The 18,264-nt window shown below is 37.0% G+C and overlaps 1 protein-coding gene and 1 long non-coding RNA gene across 9 annotated transcripts in view; one reads left to right on the forward strand and one right to left on the reverse strand.

Moving 5' to 3' along the window:
• Positions 1 to 1,985: 1,985 nt before the first annotated feature.
• Positions 1,986 to 18,264, reverse strand: part of LOC125804701 (uncharacterized) — a 338,968-nt gene continuing 322,689 nt past the window's right edge. The window contains exon 2 of the long non-coding RNA XR_007440858.1: positions 1,986 to 2,176. This is a non-coding gene — a long non-coding RNA (uncharacterized LOC125804701). The remainder of the gene's footprint in view (positions 2,177 to 18,264) is intronic.
• Positions 17,552 to 18,264, forward strand: part of LOC103043385 (FA complementation group A) — a 42,206-nt gene continuing 41,493 nt past the window's right edge. For all 8 annotated transcript variants that reach the window (XR_007440845.1, XR_007440846.1, XR_007440847.1 and 5 more), the window contains exon 1: positions 17,552 to 17,816. Coding sequence is in view for 5 of the 8 variants with exons in the window: in XM_049483855.1 (XP_049339812.1) it covers positions 17,753 to 17,816 (64 nt within the window). In the remaining 3 variants the exon portion in view is untranslated. The remainder of the gene's footprint in view (positions 17,817 to 18,264) is intronic.

The following is an 18,264-nucleotide window of genomic DNA, read 5'->3' on the forward strand; positions in this document are numbered from 1 at the left end:
GACTGGACGTAAGCGCAGGTATAATATATTTAATAAAGACAAATAAACAAAAACAAAACAGAAAACAAACAGGAAGGTTAACGCAAAACTAATCAAACAAAACTAAGAAAACCAAACTAAGAACACTATGGACAGAACTATAACTGTGAACAAGCATGAGAAAACAAACTTACTGACAAGATAAACCTATAACCAACATATAGCATAATACAGATGTTTTTTTTAGACGGGTCAGAAACTTTTTTTTTTATTATTGTGTTGACAGGTTGCTCTCTTTTTCATAATTCCCATAAAAACAATAAAAGAAAAACGTTTGTTTTTAAGATCGCTTCTTCTTTAAAACTAGGCTGTGCCTGGGCAAACAAACAAATCAACAAAAAGGTTAAAACCCCTCCACAAACCAAAATTAACAGCAGATATACTCATTAAAACCAAAAGTGGTTTTGATGCATGGTAACCCCACCCAATTAACATCTAGCTCCATCCAAAAACACAAATCTGCACAGTTCTTTTCCTTGCTTACCCTCAGTTTCCAGGTTTGTCCCTCTATGGATAAGGTCGATACGATACGGTGCTTGGTGAATATCTCAGACTTCACCCCTGCTTATAGTATTCTGGCAGGGTCTCAGCCTTAGGGTCAGAGTTGGACTGGTAAACACAATGGCCAGCACAGCCACAACCCTACAGTATACTGGTGGGGTGTTCTAGGGAAGCTGCCAGGCGTACACAGAGCTGTGCAAAAAACAGACTGACCAGCTTGAGAGAGAATTCAGGTACGTCCCTCCCATCCTTGTACTTTCCCAGGTACATCACTTCCTTTTTCACATACTCATAACTAGGGTGACCAGATGTCCTCTTTTTCCCGGACATGTCCTACTTTTGATACCTAAAAAAATGTCCGGTGCAATTTCAAAATCATTCGGGATTTTGTTTGACTGCCCACAGTACAGTGCATTGTGATTGGAATTGCCACGCCGTTCCATTCCTCTCCGTGTTTCACGAGGCTGAAGTTGGTTTGATATTCGCAGCTCCAGATTCGTTTGGCTCGATATTCGCAGCCTCGTATTCCCCGGCTGAAGTTGGTTTGATATTCGCAGCTGCCGCTTCACTGAACCACCGTGAACTAAAGGGAGCGTTCACAAACACCCGCTGTTTATATTAAACACCTCACAGATCAACACTGAAGGAGATAGAATGAAGAAAAGCAGTACATCTGTTTATTAACAATGTAAATATACAATATATTATTAAATATAATTTTGTATATTGTAAAATATTTATTTTAATTACTGAATTTATAATTATATATTACAATAAATAATTAAATATATATTTAATAAAATTATATTTTAAAAGCCATTGCGCTCAAATAATATGAGGCAGATGTTCAAGTGTGATTTTGAAGAACTTTTTCATGTTGGGCCAGAACAAATACACATGACCTGAAGAGTACTAGTCTTCTACTTTAAGAAAAACCTGGAATTAGCCTGGCCCAAGCTGATTTTATACTTTAAATGAACTGGCAATCTTTGAAAGACTTTTTCATCTTGGGCCAGAACACATACACATCAGATGAAGAGAACTACTCTCCCACTTTGAGGAAAACCTGGAATTAGCCTGGCCCGAGCTGATTTTATACTTTAAAATGAACTGGCAACATAGCATACCAATCCATAATGCACAATTTTTTTTATGTAAAGCTGATGTTCTAGTGTGATTTTGAAGGACTTTTTAATCTTGGGCCAGACCAAATACACATGATCTGAAGAGTACTAGTCTTCTACTTTAAGGAAAACCTGGAATTAGCCTGGCCCAAGCTGATTTTATACTTTAAAATGAACTGGCAACATGGCCTACCGATCCATAATGCACAAAGAAATTGAATATAAAGCTGATGTTCTAGTGTGATTTTGAAGGACTTTTTAATCTTGGGCCAGACCAAATACACATGATCTAAAGAGTACTAGTCTTCTACTTTAATCAAATCAAATCAAATCAAATTTATTTGTATAGCGCTTTTTACAACAGGTGTTGGCACAAAGCAGCTTTACAGAAACATGATTACAGGACAAAGAATCAGGCAAAACATTACACATAGAAAATACAGAATACAGAACCCCCAGTGAGCGCGGAGGCAAGGAAAAACTCCCTCAGAGCTGCAGGAGGAGGAAGAAACCTTGGGAGGACCAAGACTCACATTAAAGGGGGGACCATCCTACCACTGGTCAAACGGCTTTTAAATAGAAATTTAAAAAGTCTTTTATACATCTATATAGGTTTTATGTACTCAGGAGTGTAATAGCGCCACTAATGGCTTGGATGTAATCTGTAGTGGAGAGTAAGATGGATGATGAGCAGCTGATCTGTGGTGGTGGTGGAGAAGAGCTGACTTCAGAAACTTCCATCAGTCTGGCCGGACAGGAGACGCGAGAGCCTGAGGGTCCAACATCGGTATCGGGTCAGACAGGTGGGCAGTCAGTAACTCGGAGGAAGGCAGAGAGATGGAATTAGTTTTGACTGGATTTATGCAAAACTGAGAATATTAAAACATTATCAGAGTGTGGCAAATGACTCCGGCAGAACTGAATAAAACAGCCTAACTAAAGGCAGAGAGCCAGAAGGTAACATAGACATGGAGGCACCCTGAAACACCAGCATCCACCCACTCCACCGTCCACAAACCTGAGTGACCGTGTGCAGTGGGAGAACAACAGCACCAGCATCTCAGTTTACCACAATTTCCTCTGTCCATGAACCCCTGAATCTGCAGCCTTATCTAAAGGGAAAAACATTAATTACCAAAAGCTAAACTAAACAAGTAAGTTTTCAGTCTAGACTTAAAGATTGAGACTGTGTCTGAGTCCCGAACATATTCGGGGAGATTATTCCAGAGTTGAGGCGCTTTATAAGAGAAAGCTCTTCCTCCTGCAGAGCTCCTCTGAATTTTAGGCACTACTAATAAACCAGCACCCTGAGATCTGAGTAATCGCGGTGGTTCATAACAGGAGATGAGGTCTTGTAAATACTCAGGAGCGAGCCCGTGTAGGGCTTTATACGTTAACAGGAGAATTTTATAGTCTATGCGGAATTTGACTGGAAGCCAGTGCAGTGCTGATAGTACTGGACTAATATGGTCAAATTTTCTAGTTTTAGTAAGGACCCTGGCTGCAGCATTTTGAACTAGCTGAAGTTTATTTAAGTTACTGCCGGAACATCCAGACAGTAGCGCATTACAATAATCTAGCCTTGAGGTAATAAAGGCATGTACTAATTTTTCTGCGTCATGCAGTGATAGGGCATTTCTTAGCTTGGCGATGTTACGGAGGTGTAGAAAAGCTGTTCTAGTAACATTAGATATGTGTTTATCGAATGCTAGATCTGAATCTATGATAACTCCAAGGTTTTTAGCTGCTGAACCAGGGGTGGCTGAGAAGTCAGCCAGATTTAGCATTAAGTCTGATAATTTATTTCTAGCAGCTTTGGGGCCTAATAGGAGAACTTCTGTTTTATCACTATTTAATAGGAGGAAGTTGTGCGACATCCATGATTTTACATCTTCTACACAATCCTCGATTTTCTTTAATCTCACTCTGTCATCAGGTTTGGCTGATATGAAGAGCTGCGTGTCATCCGCATAACAATGAAAATTCACATTGTGTTTTCTAATAACTTTGCCCAGTGGGAGCATATATAATGTAAATAATAACGGTCCTAATATAGAGCCTTGTGGAATTCCATATCTTACCTTGGTATAACTGGAAGACATATCATTTATCCTCACAAACTGATAGCGATCGGTTAAGTACGATTTAAACCATGCTAAGGCAGTTCCGGTTACACCGACCATGTTCTCTAGTCTTTCTAAAAGGATAGTATGATCTATTGTATCAAAGGCTGCGCTCAGATCGCAGCCTTTATATACTTTAAGGAAAGCCTGGAATTAGCCTGGCCCAAGCTGATTTTATACTTTAAAATGAACTGGCAACATGGAATACCGATCCATAAAGCACAATTTTTTTATGTAAAGCTGATGTTCCAGTGTGATTTTGAAGGACTTTGTAATATTGGGCCAGACCAAATACACATGATCTGAAGAGTACTAGTATTCTACTTTAAGGAAAACCTGGAATTAGCCTGGCCCGAGCTGATTTTATACTTTAAAATTAACTGGCAACATGGCATACCGATCCATAAGGCACAAAAAAGTTTAATTTAAAGCTGATGTTCTAGTGTGATTTTAAAGGACTTTTTAATCTTGGGCCAGAACAAATACACATGATCTGAAGAGAACTAGTCTTCTACTTTAAGGAAAACCTGGAATTAGCCTGGCCCGAGCTGATTTTATACTTTAAAATGAACTGGCAACATAGCATACCGATCCATAATGCACAATTTTTTTTATGTAAAGCTGATGTTCCAGTGTGATTTTGAAGGACTTTTTCATATTGGGCCAGACCAAATACACATGATCTAAAGAGTACTAGCCTTCAACTTTAAGGAAAGCCTGGAATTAGCCTGGCCCAAGCTGATTTTATACTTTAAAATGAACTGGCAACATGGAATACCGATCCATAAAGCACAATTTTTTTATGTAAAGCTGATGTTCCAGTGTGATTTTGAAGGACTTTGTAATCTTGGGCCAGACCAAATACACATGATCTGAAGAGTACTAGTCTTCTACTTTAAGGAAAACCTGGAATTAGCCTGGCCCGAGCTGATTTTATACTTTAAAATTAACTGGCAACATGGCATACCGATCCATAATGCACAAAAAATTGAATATAAAGCTGATGTTCTAGTGTGATTTTGAAGGACTTTTTAATCATGGGCCAGACCAAATACACATGATCTAAAGAGTACTAGTCTTCTACTTTAAGGAAAACCTGGAAATAGCCTGGCCCAAGCTGATTTTATACTTTAAAATGAACTGGCAACATGGACTACCGATCCATAATGCACAATTGTTTTTATGTAAAGCTGATGTTCTAGTGTGATTTTGAATGACTTTTTAATCTTGGGCCAGAACAAATACACATGATCTGAAGAGAACTAGTCTTCTACTTTAAGAAAAACCTGGAATTAGCCTGGCCCGAGCTGATTTTATACTTTAAAATTAACTGGCAACATGGCATACCGATCCATAAGGCACAAAAAAGTTTAATTTAAAGCTGATGTTCTAGTGTGATTTTGAAGGACTTTTTAATCTTGGGCCAGACCAAATACACATGATCTGAAGAGTACTAGTCTTCTACTTTAAGGAAAGCCTGGAATTAGCCTGGCCCAAGCTGATTTTGTACTTTAAAATGAACTGGCAACATGGCCTACCGATCCATAATGCACAAAAAAATTGAATATAAAGCTGATGTTCTAGTGTGATTTTGAAGGACTTTTTAATCTTGGGCCAGACCAAATACACATGATCTAAAGAGTACTAGTCTTCTACTTTAAGGAAAACCTGGAAATAGCCTGGCCCGAGCTGATTTTATACTTTAAAATGAACTGGCAACATGGAATACCGATCCATAATGCACAATTGTATTTATGTAAAGCTGATGTTCTAGTGTGATTTTGAAGGACTTTTTAATCTTGGGCCAGACCAAATAGACATGATCTAAAGAGTACTAGTCTTCTACTTTAGGTAAAGCCTGGAATTAGCCTGGCCCAAGCTGATTTTATACTTTAAAATTAACTGGCAACATGGCATACCGATCCATAAGGCACAAAAAAGTTTAATTTAAAGCTGATGTTCTAGTGTGATTTTGAAGGACTTTTTAATCTTGGGCCAGACCAAATACACATGATCTGAAGAGTACCAGTCTTCTACTTTAAGAAAAACCTGGAATTAGCCTGGCCCAAGCTGATTTTATACTTTAAAATGAACTGGCAACATGTAATAAGGATCCATAATGCACAAAGAAATTTAATATAAAGCTGATGTTCTAGTGTGATTTTGAAGGACTTTTTAATCTTGGGCCAGACCAAATAGACATGATCTAAAGAGTACTAGTCTTCTACTTTAGGTAAAGCCTGGAATTAGCCTGGCCCAAGCTGATTTTATACTTTAAAATTAACTGGCAACATGGCATACCGATCCATAAGGCACAAAAAAGTTTAATTTAAAGCTGATATTCTAGTGTGATTTTGAAGGACTTTTTCATCTTGGGCCAGAACAAATACACATGATCTGAAGAGTACTAGTCTTCTTCTTTAAGGAAAACCTGGAATTAGCCTGGCCTAAGCTGATTTTATACTTTAAAATGTATTGGAAACATGGTATAATGAGCCATTTTGCACAAAAAAAGCCACTGTTCCAGTACAATTTTGAAGAATTTTTTAATCTTGGGCCAGAACAAATACACATGATCTGAAGAGTACTAGTCTTCTTCTTTAAGGAAAACCTGGAATTAGCCTGACCCAAGCTGATTTTGTACTTTAAAATGAACTGGCAACATGGTATAACGAGCCATAATGCACAATTTTTTTTATGTAAAGCTGATGTTCTAGTGTGATTTTGAAGGACTTTTTAATCTTGGGCCAGAACAAGTACACATGATCTGAAGAGTACTAGTCTTCTACTTTAAGGAAAACCTGGAATTAGCTTGGCCCGAGCTGATTTTATACTTTAAAATGAACTGGCAACATGGAATAACGATCCATAATGCACAAAGAAATTGAATATAAAGCTGATGTTCTAGTGTGATTTTGAAGGACTTTTTCATCTTGGGCCAGGCCAAATACACATGATCTGAAGAGTACTAGTCTTCTTCTTTAAGGAAAACCTGGAATTAGCCTGGCCCAAGCTGATTTTATACTTTAAAATGAACTGGCAACATGGAATACCGATCCATAAAGCACAATTTTTTATGTAAAGCTGATGTTCTAGTGTGATTTTGAAGGACTTTTTAATCTTGGGCCAGACCAAATACACATGATCTGAAGAGTACTAGTCTTCTACTTTAAGGAAAACCTGGAATTAGCTTGGCCCGAGCTGATTTTATACTTTAAAATGAACTGGCAACATGGAATAACGATCCATAATGCACAAAGAAATTGAATATAAAGCTGATGTTCTAGTGTGATTTTGAAGGACTTTTTCATCTTGGGCCAGGCCAAATACACATGATCTGAAGAGTACTAGTCTTCTTCTTTAAGGAAAACCTGGAATTAGCCTGGCCCAAGCTGATTTTATACTTTAAAATGAACTGGCAACATGGAATACCGATCCATAAAGCACAATTTTTTATGTAAAGCTGATGTTCCAGTGTGATTTGTAAGGACTTTTTCATCTTGGGCCAGGCCAAATACACATGATCTGAAGAGTAGTAGTCTTCTACTTTAAGGAAAACCTGGAAATAGCCTGGCCCAAGCTGATTTTATACTTTAAAATGTATTGGCAACATGGTATAATGAGCCATTTTGCACAAAAAAGCCACTGTTCCAGTACAAGTTTGAAGAATTTTTTAATCTTGGGCCAGAACAAATACACATGATCTGAAGAGAACTAGTCTTCTACTTTAAGGAAAACCTGGAAGTAGCCTGGCCCGAGCTGATTTTATCCTTTAAAATGAATTGGCAACGTGACATGAAAGCCATTTTGCACAGAAATAATGAGTATAAAGCATTGATTTTGAGAATACCAGAACTCTTCATCTGATGTGTATTTGGTCTGAAAAAAAAAGTCCAAAATCATACTGGAATATCAGCTTTAAATAATATTTTTTTTTGTGCTGCCATGTTGCCAATTAATTGTGCAGTCTAAAATCAGCTCTGGCCAGGCAAATCCCAAAATGTCCTTAAAGTAGAAGACTAGTACTCTTTAGATCATGTGTATTTGGTCTGGCCCAAGATGGAAAAAGTCCTTCAAAATCACACTAGAACATCAGCTTTACATAAAAAAAAATTGTGCATTATGGCTCGTTATACCATGTAGCCAGTTCATTTTAAAGTATAAAATCAGCTTGGGCCAGGCTACTTCCAGGTTTTCCTTAAAGTAGAAGGCTAGTACTCTTCAGATCATGTGTATTTGGTCTGGCCCAACATGAAAAAGTTCTTCAAAATCACACTAGAACATCAGCTATACATAAAAAAAATTGTGCATTATGGATCGGTATGCTATGTTGCCAATTCATTTTAAAGTATAAAATCAGCTCGGGCCAAGCTACTTCCAGGTTTTCCTTAAAGAAGAAGACTAGTACTTTTTTTGTGCATTATGGATCGGTAGGCCATGTTGCCAGTTCATTTTAAAGTATAAAATCAGCTTGGGCCAGGCTAATTCCAGGTTTTCCTTAAAGTAGAAGGCTAGTACTCTTTAGATCATGTGTATTTGGTCTGGCCCAATATGAAAAAGTCCTTCAAAATCACACTGGAACATCAGCTTTACATAAAAGAAATTGTGCATTATGGATCGGTATGCTATGTTGCCAGTTCATTTTAAAGTATAAAATCAGCTCGGGCCAGGCTAATTCCAGGTTTTTCTTAAAGAAGAAGACTAGTACTCTTCAGATCATGTGTATTTGGTCTGGCCCAAGATTAAAAAGTCCTTCAAAATCACACTAGAACATAAGCTTTACACAAAAAAAATTGTGCATTATGGATTGGTATGCTATGTTGCCAGTTCATTTTAAAGTATAAAATCAGCTCGGGCCAGGCTAATTCCAGGTTTTTCTTAAAGAAGAAGACTAGTACTCTTCAGATCATGTGTATTTGGTCTGGCTCAAGATTAAAAAGTCCTTCAAAATCACACTAGAACATCAGCTTTACATAACAAAATTGTGCTTTATGGATCGGTATTCCATGTTGCCAGTTCATTTTAAAGTATAAAATCAGCTTGGGCCAGGCTAATTCCAGGTTTTTCTTAAAGTAGAAGACTAGTACTCTTCAGATCATGTGTATTTGGTCTGGCCCAAGATAAAAAAGTCCTTCAAAATCACACTAGAACATCAGCTTTAAATTAAACTTTTTTCTGCCTTATGGATCGGTATGCCATGTTGCCAGTTAATTTTAAAGTATAAAATCAGCTTGGGCCAGGCTAATTCCAGGCTTTCCCTAAAGTAGAAGACTAGTACTCTTTAGATCATGTGTATTTGGTCTTGCCCACGATTAAAAAGTCCTTCAAAATCACACTGGAACATCAGCTTTACATAAAAAAAATTGTGCATTATGGATCGGTATGCTATGTTGCCAGTTAATTTTAAAGTATAAAATCAGCTTGGGCCAGGCTAATTCCAGGCTTTCCCTAAAGTAGAAGGCTAGTACTCTTTAGATCATGTGTATTTGGTCTGGCCCAATATGAAAAAGTCCTTCAAAATCACACTGGAACATCAGCTTTACATAAAAAAAATTGTGCATTATGGATCGGTATGCTATGTTGCCAGTTAATTTTAAAGTATAAAATCAACTCGGGCCAGGCTAATTCCAGGTTTTCCTTAAAGTAGAAGACTAGTTCTCTTCAGATCATGTGTACTTGTTCTGGCCCAAGATTAAAAAGTCCTTCAAAATCACACTAGAACATCAGCTTTAAATTAAACTTTTTTCTGCCTTATGGATCGGTATGCCATGTTGACAGTTAATTTTAAAGTATAAAATCAGCTTGGGCCAGGCTATTTCCAGGTTTTCCCTAAAGTAGAAGGCTAGTACTCTTTAGATCATGTGTATTTGGTCTGGCCCAATATGAAAAAGTCCTTCAAAATCACACTGGAACATCAGCTTTACATAAAAAAAATTGTGCATTATGGCTCGTTATACCATGTAGCCAGTTCATTTTAAAGTATAAAATCAGCTTGGGCCAGGCTACTTCCAGGTTTTCCTTAAAGTAGAAGGCTAGTACTCTTCAGATCATGTGTATTTGGTCTGGCCCAACATGAAAAAGTTCTTCAAAATCACACTAGAACATCAGCTATACATAAAAAAAAATTGTGCTTTATGGATCGGTATGCTATGTTGCCAATTCATTTTAAAGTATAAAATCAGCTTGGGCCAGGCTAATTCCAGGTTTTCCTTAAAGTAGAAGGCTAGTACTCTTTAGATCATGTGTATTTGGTCTGGCCCAATATGAAAAAGTCCTTCAAAATCACACTGGAACATCAGCTTTACATAAAAGAAATTGTGCATTATGGATCGGTATGCTATGTTGCCAGTTCATTTTAAAGTATAAAATCAGCTCGGGCCAGGCTAATTCCAGGTTTTTCTTAAAGAAGAAGACTAGTACTCTTTAGATCATGTGTATTTGGTCTGGCCCAATATGAAAAAGTCCTTCAAAATCACACTGGAACATCAGCTTTACATAAAAAAAATTGTGCATTATGGATCGGTATGCTATGTTGCCAGTTCATTTTAAAGTATAAAATCAGCTCGGGCCAGGCTAATTCCAGGTTTTTCTTAAAGAAGAAGACTAGTACTCTTTAGATCATGTGTATTTGGTCTGGCCCAAGATTAAAAAGTCCTTCAAAATCACACTAGAACATCAGCTTTAAATTAAACTTTTTTCTGCCTTATGGATCGGTATGCCATGTTGCCAGTTAATTTTAAAGTACAAAATCAGCTTGGGCCAGGCTAATTCCAGGCTTTCCTTAAAGTAGAAGACTAGTACTCTTCAGATCATGTGTATTTGGTCTGGCCCAAGATGAAAAAGTCCTTCAAAATCACACTAGAACATCAGCTTTACATAAAAAAATTGTGCTTTATGGATCGGTATTCCATGTTGCCAGTTCATTTTAAAGTATAAAATCAGCTTGAGCCAGGCTATTTCCAGCTTTTTCTTAAAGTAGAAGACTAGTACTCTTCAGATCATGTGTATTTGGTCTGGCCCAAGATGAAAAAGTCCTTCAAAATCACACTAGAACATCAGCTTTACATAAAAAAATTGTGCTTTATGGATCGGTATTCCATGTTGCCAGTTCATTTTAAAGTATAAAATCAGCTTGGGCCAGGCTATTTCCAGCTTTTTCTTAAAGTAGAAGACTAGTACTCTTCAGATCATGTGTATTTGGTCTGGCCCAAGATGAAAAAGTCCTTCAAAATCACACTAGAACATCAGCTTTACATAAAAAAATTGTGCATTATGGATTGGTATGCTATGTTGCCAGTTCATTTTAAAGTATAAAATCAGCTCGGGCCAGGCTAATTCCAGGTTTTCCTCAAAGTGGGAGAGTAGTTCTCTTCATCTGATGTGTATGTGTTCTGGCCCAAGATGAAAAAGTCTTTCAAAGTTTGCCAGTTCATTTTAAAGTATAAAATCAGCTTGGGCCAGGCTTATTCCAGGTTTTTCTTAAAGTAGAAGACTAGTACTCTTCAGATCATGTGTATGTGTTCTGGCCCAACATGAAAAAGTTCTTCAAAATCACACTTGAACATCTGCCTCATATTTTTTGAGCGCAATGGCTTTTAAAATATAATTTTATTAAATATATATTTAATTATTTATTGTAATATATAATTATAAATTCAGTAATTAAAATAAATATTTTACAATATACAAAATCATATTTAATAATATATTGTATATTTACATTGTTAATAAACAGATGTACTGCTTTTCTTCATTCTATCTCCTTCAGTGTTGATCTGTGAGGTGTTTAATATAAACAGCGGGTGTTTGTGAACGCTCCCTTTAGTTCACGGTGCTTCAGTGAAGCGGCAGCTGCGAATATCAAACCAACTTCAGCCGGGGAATACGAGGCTGCGAATATCGAGCCAAACGAATCTGGAGCTGCGAATATCAAACCAACTTCAGCCTCGTCCAGGTTTCTCTGTATCGCAAATTAGTCACGCCCTTCTCCTCAGAGCTATCTACTTTGCATTGTGTCAGTGAAGAAGAAAGCATGTGCTTGCCAGTGTGCCCCGATTGTTTACAAGCGAAAGCAAGTGTCCGCCGGTTCTACACCCTTTCTCTGCAGGGTACGTTCAGTGTTGAGCGGGAGAGCAGGCTTTTGACAGAGGAAACGAGGGACAGACTGAGCAGAAATGTGTAGCAGGTAGTAGCGTTAGTAAAGTTAGGAGAACACAGGGACTTTGAGGTGATGGAGGTAACGTTAGTAAAGTTAGGCGAACACAGGGACTTTGAGGTGATGGAGGTAACGTTAGTAAAGTTAGGAGAACCCAGGGACTTTGAGGTGATAGAGGTAACGGTAGTAAAGTTAGGCGAACACAGGGACTTTGAGGTGATGGAGGTAACGTTAGTAAAGTTAGGCGAACATAGGGACTTTGAGGTGATGGAGGTAACGTAAGCTCTATTACATGAGAATGATGAGCAATGGCTGATAAAACAGCAAACGGTCAAGACTGAGAAGTGTTGGATGAGCAGCAAGTGTGTATTTTAGGCTACATCATAGTATTTTAGATATTTTGGTTAAAGGTGTGTTGAAAGGCTGCATAGTTTGAGGTTTGTAGCCTCTATGCTGTGGATCAACATGTTTTAAAAAGCACAAAATCAAGTGAAGTAACAGTTTTTAAAACGATCAGTTAACTTAAAAAGTAAGTGTAAAAAGTTTAAAAGTAATATTAGTAAAAGGTATGAGTGAAACAGTGTCAAATGCTTTTAAGACATAGTTGCATTGCATGAATTCATGAATTCATTCAGCCCTGTTTGTAGCCTGATACAAATACATGTTATAGCTGTTTGAAGGAGGAAGCACCTTCACAACGCTGCACAACGAGAAGAGGTGACCGGACCCTGAGGAAGATTGTGGAGAAGGGCCGATTTCAGACCGTGGGGGACCTGCGGAAGCAGTGGACTGAGTCTGGAGTAGAAACATCCAGAGCCATCATGCACAGGCGTGTGCAGGAAATGGGCTACAGGGACCACATTCCCCAGATCAAGCCACTTTTGTACCAGAAACAGCGGCAGAAGCGCCTGACCTGGGCTACAGAGAAGTAGCACTGGACTGTTGCTCAATTTTTGCATGTCATTCGGAAATCAAGGTGCCAGAGTCTGGAGGAAGGCTGGGTAGAAGGAAATGCCAAAATGCCTGAAGTCCAGTGTCAAGTACCCACGGTCAGTAATGGTCTTGGGTGCCATTGCATAATGAATAATTATAAATCATAACGCAGTGAGATTCTGGCTGCAGGTGTTGGTCCACTGTGTTTTATCAAGGGCAGGGACAATGCAGCCAGATATCAGGAGATTTTGGAGCACTTCATGCTTCTATCTGCTGAAAAGCTTTATGGAGATGAAGATTTCATTTTTCAGCATGACCTGGCACCTGCTCACAGTGCCAAAACCACGTGGTATCATGGTATTACTGTGCTCAATTGGCCTGCCAACTCTCCTGACCTGAACCCCATAGAGAATCTGTGGGATATTGTGAAGAGAAAGTTGAGAGACGCAAGACCCAACACTCTGGATGAGCTTAAGGCCGCTATTGAAGCATCCTGGGCCTCCATAACACCTCAGCAGTGCCACAGGCTGATTGCCTCCATTCCAGGAAGAAAGAAATACACAAGAAAATACAAAATACTCGAACAGGAAAACTCAAACAGAGGGCTTTATATACACAAAGAGTGTTGGGAACACCTGCAACAGGAAACAAGGGGGCGGGGTTACAAATGATACAAGAGGGAACACAAATGACAAAGCAGGGAGACAAGACTATAACACACAGTCATGTGCTTGTAGAGCACATAAAGAGAAAAAACAAAACAGGCTGAGAAGCAGGACAAGGACAGAAAGAACTAAAAAAAGGAAAAGCACAATAAAAACAAGGCAGTGTCACACAAGAAAGTGTCATAGTGTTACATTTTAAATGCAGCAAGAGTGATTACACTCACTGTGCACATGTTCAGTTAGACTGTCTTCTTACTAACAAAAGAGGAGCTACATTTAAAACTCTCAGATAAATTCATCAGTTATTGAGGGAAAAATGTAACTTTTCTATCAGATGTATTTTTTGAATACTGTCATTAGATGATATATCTAGGAATACAAACAAGTATTATTAGAACCCCTGTTTTCTAGGCTAAAAATACAATAGGCTAGTTCACAATAGGCTGGTGATACTGGGATGGCTGGAACAGCTTCTAGAAGCATCCTTTAACCAAGTAGTTCTTCTAACTTCTAACCGTCTCTGACACGTGTTAAAACCTGAGCTTTTAACAGTGAACTGACTGTATTTAAATCAACATTCCAACCTGTACATATTTCATAAAACCACCTTTATACATTGTTTCAGTAGATGAAACATTGTAGTTTTTATACTGTGGGTTATATAGATGTAGCTGTATCATAGATATAGTTGTGTTATAAATGTAGTGGTGTTATATAGATGTAGTAGTGTTATAGATGTGGTAGTGTAATATAGATGTAGTGGTATTATAGATGAAGTGGTGTTATAGATGTAGTGGTGTTATAGATGTAGCTGTGTTATATAGATGTAGTTGTGTAATATAGATGTAGTTGTGTTATATAGATGTAGTGGTGTTATAGATGTAGTGGTGTTATAGATGTAGTGGTGTTATATAGATGTAGTTGTGTTATATAGATGTAGTAGTGTTATATAGATGTAGTGGTGTTATATAGATGGTGTTATATAGTGGTGTTTTAGATATGGTAGTGTTATATAGATGTAGTGGTATTATAGATATAGTTGTGTTATAAATGTAGTGGTGTTATAGATGTGATAGTGTTATATAGATGTAGTGGTATTATAGATGTGGTTTTATTATAAATGTAGTGGTGTTATAGATGTGGTAGTGTTATATAGATGTAGTGGTATTATAGATGTAGTGGTTTTATAGATGTAGTTGTGTTATATAGATGTAGTGGTGTTATAGATGTAGTGGTGTTAAAGATGCGGTAGTGTTATATAGATGTAGTGGTATTATAGATATAGTTGTGTTATAAATGTAGTGGTGTTATAGATGTAGTGGTATTATAAATGTAGTGGTGTTATAGATGTAGTGGTATTATAGATATAGTTGTGTTATAAATGTAGTGGTGTTATAGATGTGATAGTGTTATATAGATGTAGTGGTATTATAGATGTGGTTTTATTATAAATGTAGTGGTGTTATAAATGTAGTAGTGTTATATAGAGGTAGTGGTGTTATACATGTAGTGGTGTTATAGATGTAGTTGTGTTATATAGATGTAGTGGTGTTATAGATGTAGTGGTGTTAAAGATGCGGTAGTGTTATATAGATGTAGTGGTATTATAGATATAGTTGTGTTGTAAATGTAATGGTGTTATAGATGTAGTAGTGTTATATAGAGGTAGTGGTGTTATACATGTAGTGGTGTTATAGATGTAGTTGTGTTATATAGATGTAGTGGTGTTATATAAATGTAGTTGTGTTATATAGATGTAGTGGTGTTATAGATGTAGTGATGTTATATAGATGTAGTTGTGTTATATAGATGTTGTGTTATATAGATTTATTTGTGTTATATAGATGAAGTAGTGTTATAGGTGTAGCTGTGTTATATAGATGTAGTGGTATTATAGATATAGTTGTGTTATAAATGTAGTGGTTTTATAGATGTGGTAGTGTTATATAGATGTAGTGGTATTGTATATGTTGTTGTGTTATAAATGTAGTGGTGTTATAGATGTGGTAGTTTTATATAGATGTAGTGGTATTATAAATGTAGTGGTGTTATAGATGTAGTGGTGTTAAAGATTTGGTAGTGTTATATAGATGTAGTGGTATTATAGATATAGTTGTGTTATATAGATGTAGTGGTGTTATAGATGTAGTGGTGTTAAAGATGTGGTAGTGTTATATAGATGTAGTGGTATTATAGATATAGTTGTGTTATAAATGTAGTGGTGTTATAAATGTAGTGGTGTTATAGATGTAGTGGTGTTATAGATGTAGTGGTGTTATATAGATGTAGTTGTGTTCTATAGATGTGGTAGTGTTATATAGATGTAGTGGTATTGTATATGTTGTTGTGTTATAAATGTAGTGGTGTTATAGATGTGGTAGTTTTATATAGATGTAGTGGTATTATAAATGTAGTGGTGTAATAGATGTAGTGGTGTTAAATACTTGGTAGTGTTATATAGATGTAGTGGTGTTATATAAACGTAGTTGTGTTATATAGATGTAGTGGTGTTATAGATGTAGTGATGTTATATAGATGTAGTTGTGTTCTATAGATGTAGTTGTGTTATATAGATGTATTTGTGTTATATAGATGAAGTAGTGTTATAGATGTAGCTGTGTTATATAGATGTAGTGGTATTATAGATATAGTTGTGTTATAAATGTAGTGGTTTTATAGATGTGGTAGTGTCATACAGATGTAGTGGTATTATATATGTTATTGTGTTATAAATGTAGTGGTGTTATAGATGTGGAAGTTTTATATAGATGTAGTGGTATTATAAATGTAGTTGTGTTATAGATGTAGTGGTGTTAAAGACTTGGTAGTGTTATATAGATGTAGTGGTATTATAGATATAGTTGTGTTATAGATGTGGTAGTGTTATATAGATGTAGTTGTGTTATATAGATGTAGTGGTGTTATAGATGTAGTGGTGTTAAAGATGTGGTAGTGTTATATAGATGTGGTAGTGTTATATAGATGTAGTGGTATTATAGATATAGTTGTGTTATAAATGTAGTGGTGTTATAGATGTAGTGGTGTTAAATATGTGGTAGTGTTATATAGATGTAGTGGTATTATAGATATAGTTGTGTTATAAATGTAGTGGTGTTATAGATGTAGTAGTGTTAGATAGATGTAGTGGTGTTATAGATATAGTTGTGTTATAAATGTAGTGGTGTTATAGATGTAGTAGTGTTAGATAGATGTAGTGGTGTTATAGATATAGTTGTGTTATAAATGTAGTGGTGTTATAGATGTAGTGGTATTATAGATATAGTTGTGTTATAAATGTAGTGGTGTTATAGATGTAGTAGTGTTATATAGAGGCAGTGGTGTTATACATTGAAGGGTGTGATTGGAGTGGTGCTGATGAAAAACCAAGGGTTTATTTACAGAGTATAATGTACTATAACAAACAAAGGCAGGCAGAATGGTAAATAACAGGGCAGCATAAACAAGAAACATACCCAGGACTTAACAGTAAGTTACTGTAAAAACAAAAATCACTGTTTAAAAAAAACCTGGCAGCTGAATAGTAGATTAGTCTCTAAGAATGTTTCATGCATACTGTAATTTTGTGTATAGTTGTAGTTTTTATTTACATAAGTGCTTTCACAACAGAATGATACCTTACTGCTTCATTATGCAGTCGGTATTAAATCACTTTTAAACATAACCATTTTTTACTGCCATGTACAATACTCATTATTTTTTTTCCCTCCGTATGTGAAGGACAACAGTTTAATCTAATTGTTTCGCCAGTCAAACTCTGAAATCCCTTGTGAAAAAAATGTGGTACCCCGTCGTGGAAAAGTCCAGTTACTATCTGTTTTTATAGCGGATGTATGTAATAAGTCTGGTTAAAACTAACCGGGGATTTATCGTACACATGGCCACCCTGGTGACGCATTGACGACGCTTCCCTCGGTGCCCGCTGATTGGTCACCTGAGTTCAGGTCTCAGCCAATGAGGGCATGGTGTGGGAAGCGCGCGAGGAAGTGGCGACAGAAGTGCCTAATGCAGTACAGTGGGCGCGCGAGCTAATCACTAATCAGTAATAACTATCATAGTATTGTCACTGTGCAGATGATCAGCCGCAGTGATCAGTGAGTACAGCGCGCGCCGGCGGGGAGCTCAGCTCAGCGACTGATTATTGATTATTGATTGGTGATAGATAAGGCTGCAGGCCGCAGTGGAGACCCCGGCATGTCTGTGGAGGGGCTCAGCGCAAACCAGCGCGCGCACAGGACGAGCTTTGACTCTCTCATCGGTAAAAATACGTATTTCCATTTCACTGTATTTACATTAACAAAACTACAATGAATAATGATAATAAGAAGAATATCAGCTCATATAGCCTTTTTTGACATACCACCCTGCAAAAACTCCACCCCAACCTTCTCCTTCAACTGCCCCATACCCAGGCCCAAAGAAAAATAAGAATATTATTAATCTTAACTGATGTGCCCTCGAAACAGAGAATAATGGTGAAACTAGCTGTAAGTTTTTCTGCTCAGAAAAGTAAACGTGATCTAGACCAATATTCATTTAGAAACAACAATGCTAATGTTTTTAGAGTTCAGAAATCAATATTTGGTGGAATTACCCTGATTTTTAATCATAGCTTTCATGCATCTTCGCATGCAATCACCAGTCTTTCACACTGCTTTTAGGTGAACTTTTTGCACTACTGGGACAAAACTTTACGCAGTTTAGCA

Source organism: Astyanax mexicanus, chromosome 10, assembly GCF_023375975.1.
Source record: "Astyanax mexicanus isolate ESR-SI-001 chromosome 10, AstMex3_surface, whole genome shotgun sequence".
NCBI classification, from domain to species: domain Eukaryota; kingdom Metazoa; phylum Chordata; class Actinopteri; order Characiformes; family Acestrorhamphidae; genus Astyanax; species Astyanax mexicanus.